Source organism: Oncorhynchus mykiss, chromosome 24, assembly GCF_057628025.1.
Source record: "Oncorhynchus mykiss isolate SJ-2025 chromosome 24, ASM5762802v1, whole genome shotgun sequence".
Classification (NCBI taxonomy): Eukaryota; Metazoa; Chordata; class Actinopteri; order Salmoniformes; family Salmonidae; genus Oncorhynchus; species Oncorhynchus mykiss.
The window spans coordinates 11,170,576-11,181,267 of NC_143045.1; the positions used below are offsets into that span (position 1 = coordinate 11,170,576).

At 45.3% G+C, this 10,692-nt stretch overlaps 1 protein-coding gene across 1 annotated transcript; it reads left to right on the forward strand.

Moving 5' to 3' along the window:
* Window positions 1–76: 76 nt before the first annotated feature.
* On the forward strand, window positions 77–5,213 carry LOC110503711 (WD repeat-containing protein 20). Its single transcript, XM_021582185.3, has 4 exons — window positions 77–771; window positions 1,461–1,643; window positions 2,130–3,497; window positions 3,711–5,213. Exons 1-4 carry the CDS (start codon window positions 298–300, stop codon window positions 3,756–3,758), a joined length of 2,073 nt encoding a protein of 690 aa, XP_021437860.1. The 5' UTR covers window positions 77–297; the 3' UTR covers window positions 3,759–5,213.
* The last annotated feature ends 5,479 nt before the right edge of the window (window positions 5,214–10,692 follow it).

The following is a 10,692-nucleotide window of genomic DNA, read 5'->3' on the forward strand; positions in this document are numbered from 1 at the left end:
AGAGGGAAGAATACCAACGCTTTAAATCACCTCATTCCACACATCAGTAGCCAAGCTGCAGCTCCTCATTACAGATGGATAGCGACTGCGCAGCGCAGGTGGCCGACACACAAGAATTTGCAGCACCACTCGCACTATTCGATGGGGTGCGCGCGCCCCGGGCTGCCGATAACTAGATAATCGTGACCAATGATTTATGACGCTTGAAGAGGGTCTCTCAATTTGTTCACTGAATAGCAGTCTTTTAAAATGCGTTTGAAGACCCATTAATTTATTGGATCTACAGGCTCACTAACTATGCCCGTCGCTCCCATTTTCATTGTAGTTTCGATAATTATTTCCAGGTCAAAATTTCAGTTTCCTGTGCGGCTTGTTAGTAGGCTACTAAAAATGGCCGGTGATGGAGGCGCTCTGAAGGATATCAATGAGATTAAATCCCAGTTCAGGACTAGAGAGGGTTTTTACAAACTGCTGACCCTCTCGGATTCACAACAACGAGGCGGACTACCTCGGGGTCTGTCCGCAGGTACCACGGTGGGCCCCGGGGGTGGACCGGGTTCGATACCCGGTGGTGGTTTAGGTCTGGTGCAGGGGCCCGGAGCTGCCTCCTCCTCCAGTGCCGCAGCCAACTCCTCTCCGGCGGGCTTCCTCCCTCCTGTCAGGGTCTCCATGGTGAAGCTTCAACCGGAGGACCCGAGTGAAGAATCCGAGAGAGTGTGTTTTAACATCGGAAGAGAGCTTTATTTCTACACTTACACAAATATCAAGAAGGTAAGTTGAATAACGGCGTTGCAAGTAATGAATAGACGACTGAGATGTATTATAAACTAACGTTAGCCAATTTGCTTTAGTTTGGTGTAAACTCGCCTATTTTCTCGGGTGGCAGTAGCCGCAATGCCCCAGATTATTTTGCTCTAGTAGTTTTAATCCAAATAGCATATCCAGTAAAATCGTGATCACGTTATTTTGAGACAATCAAGTCGTGCATTCATTATTGTTTGCTATTTTTATTTCCATTTATTTAACCTTTATTTAACTAGTCAAATCAGTTAAGAACAAATTCTTGTTTACAATGACGGCGTCCGTAGACCACATAAAATGTTACATTTCAGAAATACAGTTGCAAGAATGTAGCTGCATTGATGTTGCAAGTAGCGCGTTTTTTTTATAGCAAATGTTTGCATCCGGTTTTACACAACAATCAATCGTAGTTTGTAATGCAAAAATGCCTCAATGGGGGGATCTTAATATACAACAATTATTTCCTCAAATATTCTATACTCAAAATGTATTTTAAACATGTACCAAATTGAACTTTCACAAAGGGGACAAACACTGAAGTAGAACACAGAAACAGGGAAACATTTTTGAAAAGGTTCTGTTGGATGAACAAACCTTCACCTGTTCATTTTAAAAGCTGCTTGCTCCTAACTCTCTTCCCCTCGGTGTTGTCTGTGTAGGCTGTGGACCTCAGTAAACCCATAGACAAGCGTATCTACAAGGGCACCCAGCCCACCTGCCATGACTTCAATCAGTACTCTGCCACAGCAGACAGTGTGGCCCTCATTGTGGGCTTCTCAGCAGGCCAGGTTCAATACCTGGACCCCATTAAGAAGGAGACAAGCAAGCTCTTCAATGAGGAGGTGTGTCTCTGTCTGTCTGTCTGTCTGTGTCTTAGTGTGTGTATTTGTCTGTCTGTCTGTCTGTGTCTTTGTTTCTGTGTGTGTTTGTGTGTCTTTGTTTCTGTCTGTGTGTGTCTTTTGTTTCTGTCTGTGTGTTTGTGTGTTTCTGTCTCTGTGTGTGTGTCTTTGTTTCTGTGTGTGTTTGTCTGTTTGTCTGTGTCTTTATCTGTATGTGTGCGTCTTTGTGTCTGTCTTTGTCTGACTGTCTGGTCTGTCTGTCTGTGTTGGGAGGGCGGGTTGAGCTATAGCCTATATCTGTGTTGCCATTTGCTTTATTTCATTGGAATATTTGGAAAAATGCAAATACTTTTTCAAGAGCTCTTTTTTTTTTAAGTACTGCCTGCCTTCTTGGAGAATGATGTTTTTAAAGGCCCAATGTAGCCATTTTTATATAAATATCAAATAATTTATGAGTAACAATTTAAGTACTTTACTGTTGCCTTTCAGAGGATGATAGACAAGTCCAAGGTGACCTGTCTGAAATGGCTGCCCAAGTCCGAGAACCTGTTCCTGGCCTCTTACGCCAGTGGCCACCTCTACCTCTACAATGTGGAGCACCCGTGTGGCACCGCCGCCCCACAGTACTCCCTGCTCCGCCAGGGCGAAGGCTTTGCAGTCTATTCCTGCAAGACGAAGACGCCCCGAAACCCGCTGCTGCGCTGGGCCGTGGGCGATGGAGGCCTCAACGAGTTTGCCTTCTCGCCAGACGGTGTGCATGTGGCGTGTGTGGGCCAGGACGGCTGCCTGCGCGTCTTCCACTTTGACTCCATGGAGCTGCAGGGCGTGATGAAGAGCTACTTCGGCGGCCTGCTGTGCGTCTCCTGGAGCCCCGACGGCAAATACCTGGCCACAGGCGGTGAGGACGACCTGGTGACGGTATGGTCGTTCGCAGAGAGCCGCGTGGTGGCCCGGGGACATGGCCACAAGTCCTGGGTGAACGTGGTGGCCTTTGACCCCTTCACCACCAGCCTGGAGGACGAGGAGCCCATGGAGCTGAGCGGCAGCGAGGAGGACCTACAGCAGGGGCCGCTGCACTTTGGCCGCGTGCGCACGAGCAGCACGCTGTCACGCCTCTCCCGCCACAGCTCCAAGGGAGGCTCGCCCTCCGTCACCTACCGCTTCGGCTCGGTGGGCCAGGACACCCAGTTCTGTCTGTGGGACCTGACAGATGACGTGTTGTACCCGAGGCTGCCCCTGTCCCGTGCCCTCACCAACACCTTCGGCCCCACCATCCCTCCCTCGGTCAGCAGCACCATCAACAACACTACAGGTGGAGGGGTCATAGGAGGGGTTGAGGGCCACCACCACCCCACCACTAACCCCCACCAGCCACCCCCCATGCCCCTGCCACTCCCCCGCTCCCTGTCGCGCTCCAACTCCCTCCCCCACCCCGCCGTGGCCAACGTCTCTAAGGGCCAGAGCACGACGGAGGGCGGAGGAGGGAGCGGAGGGGGCAACGCCACCCCCTTCAGTATCGGCCGCTTCGCCACGCTCTCTCTGCAGGAGCGTAAATCAGACAAGTCTGGAGGGAGCGGCGTGGGCGGGGAGAAGGAGCACAAGCGCTACCATAGCCTGGGAAACATCAGCAAGAGCAACGACAAGATCAACGTAGCGCCACGCAGCAGTCGCCTGGACGCCGCCAAGGTCCTGGGCACCACGCTGTGTCCGCGGATGCACGAGGTGCCCCTGCTGGAGCCCCTGGTGTGTAAGAAGATCGCCCACGAGAGACTGACCGTGCTGGTGTTCATGGACGACTGCATCATCACCGCGTGCCAGGAGGGCCTCATCTGCACCTGGGCACGGCCGGGTAAAGTGGTGAGTCCTGCGCCCAGCGTCCGTAACGCTATGGTAGCAAAACATCTATCAATGAATAATGCTCTTTAGGCTGTCCTATCAGCTTTTAGTTTACTAGTTTATACTCCAAGTTATTAGAAAGGACCTGAGGGTATTTATGGATTACTTGCCATGAGTCTAAACGTTCTTCCTTCCTTTCTCTCCTTCCCTGATGCTGCCTGGCCCCTCATCCAGAACTTGACAGCACAGAACGGGAACTCGCCCAGTGGCACGGTGGTATAGCTGGAAGTGGAACTTTGCACCCCTCACCAAACCCCCATCATGGCTGAAGAGGGGCCAGCATCTGCACCGTATCATCCCAGTATTGACCCCTGATGTATTCCCTTGCCTCTCACCGCTTCTCTTTGGGAAGACTACAAAACAAAAACTGGGACCGTCCCTCTTTTCCCAGAAGCATAGAGAAGGCCGACTCCTCTCCACCCTGCAAACACGAAAGTAATTGTATTTTATTTATCTTATCTCAAGACTGAAGTAATTTATATTGTAAATAATACGAATACTCTATCAATACAGAGGACAAAGAGTATCAAAATATTGACTCAAGCGAGTGGAAAAAAATAAAATATTACTATATGAAAATCCTATATTGTACATAGCGACACAGTTAACATTGAATGTCTGCAGTTAGGGACCTGAAGATAGTGTTTTTGTGTGATAGAGTTCCTTGATTTGTCGTGTCTCTTGAAGCAAACTGGTTTGTCGATGGAGATGGACGCATTTAGGGTCTCCGGCATCAAAGACTTCACCCTTGTGCAGTACGGAGAGCAATCTTCCTATGGCTGCTACTGTTACTCTTCAGCTGAGACTGTCCGCTCCCAATGATACTTGTTCCCAACATTACTGCACAGTGACACACCGTACGCTTTCAAGCAGTGTAGCCTCCATTAGCCTCCATTCCCCCTCACACCTGTAATGCCTCTTGCAAGATTTTGCACATTCAACATTGGTCATTTTAGCCCACAAAAGGAATCTGGAGGCAATTTGTCCTGTGATTTTCCTTTTAATTGACATGGCTTTTATTTCATGTCATTTTAAGCTACTGATTCTACTCGGCTGTATTATTTGTGGATTATTCTGTGTTCGTGACATCCATGATATTCTACCAACCTGGATAAATGACAATGATCAGTGGGTCTTGCATCAAACCATTGTTTTACCTAGAAATGAAATTTCATGTGTGGGATTTGAGGTTCGGTATGCTGAAAGGCATGCGACTGACATGAGTCAAAGCTACCGGTGTAAACACCAGACTGGAAATGGTGGTGGACCAACTACAACAATTTGTAAAGAAGTGACTGTGTTTAGGATCTGGCCAGTTATGATAACTGTTGATAATGGTATGTACACTGAAGACTACCCATTATATTAGTGTGTTAATGCCCTAATAACAGTCATGTGAAATGGCAGAAGGTGACACTAAAACCATCAAATAATTTACTGTACACCCGCTGAAGGCCTTTTTCAATACTGCAAGAGAATGGGAACTAACCATTTTATTCCAGGGGAAGAAAATCCATTCCATTTGTTTTTCTTTTTGACCGTTTACAAACCATAGCATGTCATGTCTTAAATTCAGTGTGCATTATACACACACACACTTACACCTGAGGTGGCAAATTATATCACAGTATTAAGTTTGTATGTAGGGGGATCTGTTATTAAAAGTCTAAACCCAAATGCTACATGTTACTCTCCGGGCTCTTGCACTTTAATCACAAAATATAGTACTCTTGTCATCAAAGTTAAGTTTTTCATGACTTTGATAGGTGTGCAGCTGTATGACAGAACGCAAATAGTTTCTTGAACATTGAAACCCTGTCATGATTGTTATCTTGGGCCTCTTTCATGGCAAATGTTGAGTCGAAAGTATGCCAGAGAATGGTCATTTATAGAAAGAGAAATATGTAGACAGATACTTGCGTTTGACAGACAGGCTTGCGTTTGAGTTTGCAATGAGTTTTTATTTCACTGAGCTGTAAGATGGAGTCCAGAGAAATTACATTGAATAGGATGAAAACCGTCTCTTGCTCAGACAAGGTAAGCAGAGAAACAAACCACCGTATGCATCATGACTTTCAGTACAAATAACATCCGTTGTTTGGAAAACACTTCACATTACCTATGCATAACTATAAAGGAGTAACCTATGGAGTAATCAAGTAGTAAGTAAATACAGTCACGTAGTAATGTTTGGTAATACAAGTGTATGAAGAACATCATGAAAAGTGTGAAAGTTCACTTTAGCATGTCATTAAGGGACAAGTAGAAAATTACTGGGGGGATGTCCAACTCCAGGTACCTCCCCATATACAATGTTTACGACCACAAATAACTGTAGCGACCCTGTGTTTATAAGCGTGGATATCGACTTTACCACTACCAGCATGCTTTTGTGGCGCAGTTGATGCCACGCACCGCTAAGGTAGAGGGTTCGCCGACCACCACCGACGAGCTCACTCTCTCTCTCTGCCTGTTTAATTACACTACGATCAGAGCCAGCTGCAGATGATCAGCTAGGGGTAAATAAGATTTTCAAAATGTAAATGCTATATAATTATATGCTATGCATTTTCCAACAACACATTTCTGTGCCAATGCCCCAAACAACCAAAAAGCAAAGCATAGCATACTCGATTACCGACTTTGGGCTCTTCAAAATCATGGTTTGCGTTTACAACACCAAAATCAAATAGACTATGTCAATCTCGACAAAAATCAAATACATCCCTTCCTACCTTGTACCCAGTATCGAAGGCTTGACAATCTCAGAATATCAGTTGTTGGTGTTTGGAAAGAGATCTGCTACAATTCATCAGTTTGAATGCAGGAATTAAATTAGAGTGGAGTGGACGAATGTGCGCAGGTAGGCTATAGGAGATTTTTGAAGTAGCCTAATCAGATTAAAACATGGTACTGGGCACAGCACATATTTTCAACGTGGAGAATTGGGTAATATCAGGTAGAAACGTTGATTAATCAGATTCCAACCTATTTTCACCCCTCAACTGCTAAAAGTTTGTTGAATTCCCAATGTGTTATCACTATGCTTTCAACCATCTAAAAACACAACCAAATTCCAATAGAAAATCATTGTAAAATGTTGTTTATTTAAGTAGAACTGAATGTGTTATCACTGTTCTTGATCTAATAGCACAACCAAATGACCTGGATTGCAGAAAATGTAGATTTCATTAAAGTACATGGTGCAAGTGATCAATGCCTTTGAGATTTTGTGCAGATTATTATAACAATTGAAGATTTTTACAGACCTGCTGAATTGTGTTTGGTGGTTAGCGCAACCAAATATAAACATTTGAAGGAGATGTATCTTCTGATTGGATAGCTCCATCTGTGCCACTGAGCCTGGCTTTAATTCCAGTTTGTCTGCAAATTAATAATTGATATGTTGGATTCACATCTCATATTCAACCAACATCTAAATTGAGGAATATGACTACATTTTAAATGTACTTTAAATGCAGTTTGATTTGATTTGATCCTATTCTTTAACTTTTATTTTTGGTTGATGTGAATCCAACATATTTTATACAAGGTTTGTCTATGTTGAAATTACTTGCCACCATGACATAATCCTGTGTTTGAAATTAGTTATCCTCAAAGCAACAGTTTACGTTGATGACTTTCTTCAAATCCAATGTATTTTCCACATAGATTACAAATCACAATACGTTGACAAATTACGTGAAAACAATTTGACTCCAATGCATCCCACAGTTGTGTCAAGTTGCCTGGATGTCCTTTGGGTGGTGGACCATTCTTGATACACACGGGAAACCGTTGAGTGTGAAGAACCCAGCAGCGTTGCCGTTCTTGACACACTCAAACCGGTGCGCCCTGCACCTGCTACCATGCTCAGGCACTTAAATATTTTGTCTTGCCCATTCACCCGCTGAATGGCAAACATACACAATCCATGTCTCAATTGTCTCAAGGCTTAAAAATCCTTCTTTAACCTATCCCCTCATCTACCCTGATTGAAGTGAATTTAACAGGTGGCATCAATAAGAGGCCATAGCTTTCACCTGGATTCACCTGGTCAGTCTATGTCATGGAAAGAGCAGGTGTTCCACATTTTGTCAAATTATTCATTTTGTGTATGGTTTCCTAGAATCAAGGGTGGCTCAACTTACCCTTTTAGCCAAACTTACCCCACTCTCCCCTGCACCATGGACACATGTCCATTTTATATCAAATTTGATGTGTCAATCTGTCTGTTATATGTGTTGCTTGTGTGCACCACGATGTGTGCATTTGTGATGCTCTGGACTGGATACTGGCCACTTTTGGGATTGGGAGACTGAGGACTGTCATGTTATTCACAGCCCTACAGGGGGCACTCTACTAACCTTCCCCTCGGCAAGGTGAGTCTCACACAAGCTCAAAGTACTTTTATTTATTTTAAAGTTGTCAAAACAATCAATTCCTTAGATACATTTTCAAAAGGGTGAATTAACTATTTGGGAAATTTAGCTGTGGCCAATATTACACAATGCTTGAGACACTACCCTCCGTATTATTGGCCAACGTACAATCATTGGAATACAAACTGAACAATGTAAGATTAAGACTATCCTACCAACGGGATATTAAAAACTGTAACGACGACACATAATATAGAGATGGCTGGCTTTTCCAGGTAAGACGAGGAGCGAGGGTGTGTGTCTATTTGTCAATAACTGCTGGTGGGCGATGTCTAATGTTAACGAAGTCTCAAGGTATTGCTCGCCTGATGTAGAGTACCTCATGATAAGCTGTAGACCACACTATCTACAGAGAGAGTTGTCATCTATATTATTCATAGCCGTCTTTTTACCACCACAAACCGATGCTGGCACTAAGACTGCACGCAACGAGCTGTATAAAGCCCTAAGCGAACAAGAAAATGCTCATCCAGAAGCGGCGCTCCTAGTGGCCGGGGACTTTAATGCAGGCAAACAAATCTGTTTTACCTCATTTCTGCCAGCATGTCACATCTGCAACCAGAGGGGAAAAACTCTAGACCACCTTTACTCCACACACAGAGACACAGGCAAAGCTCTCCCTGGCCCTCCATTTGGAGAATCTGACCATAATTAAACTCAGCAAAAAAAGAAACGTCCTCTCACTGTCAACTGCGTTTATTTTCAGCAGACTTAACATGTGTAAATATTTGTATGAACATAACAAGATTCAACAACTGAGACATAAACGGAACGAGTTCCACAGACATGTGACTAACAGAAGTGGAATAATGTGTTCCTGAACAAAGGGGGGGTCAAAATCAAAAGTAACAGTCAGTATCTGGTGTGGCCACCAGCTGCATTAAGTACTGCAGTGCATCTCCTCCTCATGGACTGCACCACATTTGCCAGTTCTTGCTGTGAGATGTTACCCCACTCTTCCGCCAAGGCACCTGCAAGTTTCCGGACATTTCTGGGGGGAATGACCCTAGCCCTCACCCTCCGATCCAACAGGTCCCAGACGTGCTCAATGGGATTGAGATCTGGGCTCTTTGATGGCCATGGCAGAACACTGACATTCTTGTCTTGCAGGAAATCACGCACAGAACGAGCAGTATGGCTGTTGGACTTGTCATGCTGGAGGGTCATGTCAGGATGAGCCTACAGGAAGGGTACCACATGAGGAAGGACTATGTCTTCCCTGTAACCCATAGCGTTGAGAATGCCTGCAAAGACAACAAGCTCAGTCTGGTGATGCTGTGACACACCGCCCCAGACCATGATGGAAACTCCACCTCCAAATCAATCCTGCTCCAGAGTACAGGCCTCGGTGTAATGCTCATTCCTTCGATGATAAACGCAAATCCGAACATCACCTCTGGTGAGACAAAACCGCAACTCGTCAGTGTAGAGCATTTTTTGCCAGTCCTGTCTGATCCAGCGAAGGTGGGTTTGTGCCCATAGGCGACATTGTTGCTGGTGATGTCTGGTGAGGACCTGCCTTACAACAGGCCTACAAGCCCTCAGTCCAGCCTCTCTCAGCCTATTGCGGACAGTCTGAGCATTGATGGAGGGATTGTGCATTCCTGGTGTAACTCGGGCAGTTGTTGTGGCCATCCTGTTCCTGTCCCGCAGGTGTGATGTTCGGATGTACCGATTCAGCTCGGTCAGCTGTCCGTCCTGTGTCCCTGTAGCGCTGTCTTAAGCGTCTCACAGTACGGACATTGCCCTGGCCACATCTGCAGTCCTCATGCCTCCTTGCAGCATGCCTAAGGCACATTCACGTAGATGAGCAGGAACCCTGAGCATCTTTCTTTTGGTGTTTTTCAGAGTCAGTAGAAAGGCCTTTTTAGTGTCCTAAGTTTTCATAACTGTGACCTTAATTGCCTACTGTCTGTAAGCTGTTAGTGTCTTAACGGCCGTTCCACAGGTGCATATTCATTAATTGTTTATGGTTTATTGAACAAGGATGGGAAACAGTGTTTTTAAATCCTTTACAATAAAGATCTGTAAAGTTATTTTGATTTTTTTAAATTATCTTTGAAAGACAGGGTCCTGAAAAAGGTCTGTTTCTTTTTTTATTGAGTTTACATGTTTCAAACATACCACTGTAGTCCCTGTGCCCAAGAAAGCAAAGGTAACCTGCCCAAATGATTACCTCCCCTTAGCACACACGTTGGTAGCCATGAAGTGCTGTGAAAGGCTGGTCATGACTCACATCAACACCATCATGCCAGACACCCTAGACCCACTCCAATTCACATACTGCTCCAACAGATACACAGATGACACAATCTCAATCGTACTGCACACTGCCCTTTCTCACCTGGACAAAAGGATCACCTATGTTAGAATGCTGTTCATTGACTACAGCTCAGTGTTCAACACCATAGTACCCACAGAGCTCATCACTAAGCTAAGGACCCTGGGACTAAACACCTCCCTCTGCAACTGGATCCTGGACTTCCTAATGGGCAGCCGCCAGGTGGTAAGGGTAAGCAACAACACATCTGCCACGCTGATCCTCAACACTGGGGCCCCTTAAGGGTGCGTGCTTATTCCCCTCCTGTACTCAAATCAAATTCAAATCAAATGTATTTATATAGCCCTTCGTACATCAGCTGATATCTCAAAGTGTTGTACAGAAACCCAGCCTAAAACCCCAAACAGCAAGCAATGCAGGTGTAGAAGCACGG

Coding starts and splice junctions, on each gene's coding strand:
- LOC110503711 (XM_021582185.3), top strand. CDS start 298: ATGCCCGTCGCTCCCATTTTCATTGTAGTTTCGATAATTATTTCCAGG. Junction 772..1,460: donor CTTACACAAATATCAAGAAG/GTAAGTTGAATA, acceptor TTGTCTGTGTAG/GCTGTGGACCTCAGTAAACC. Junction 1,644..2,129: donor GCAAGCTCTTCAATGAGGAG/GTGTGTCTCTGT, acceptor GTTGCCTTTCAG/AGGATGATAGACAAGTCCAA.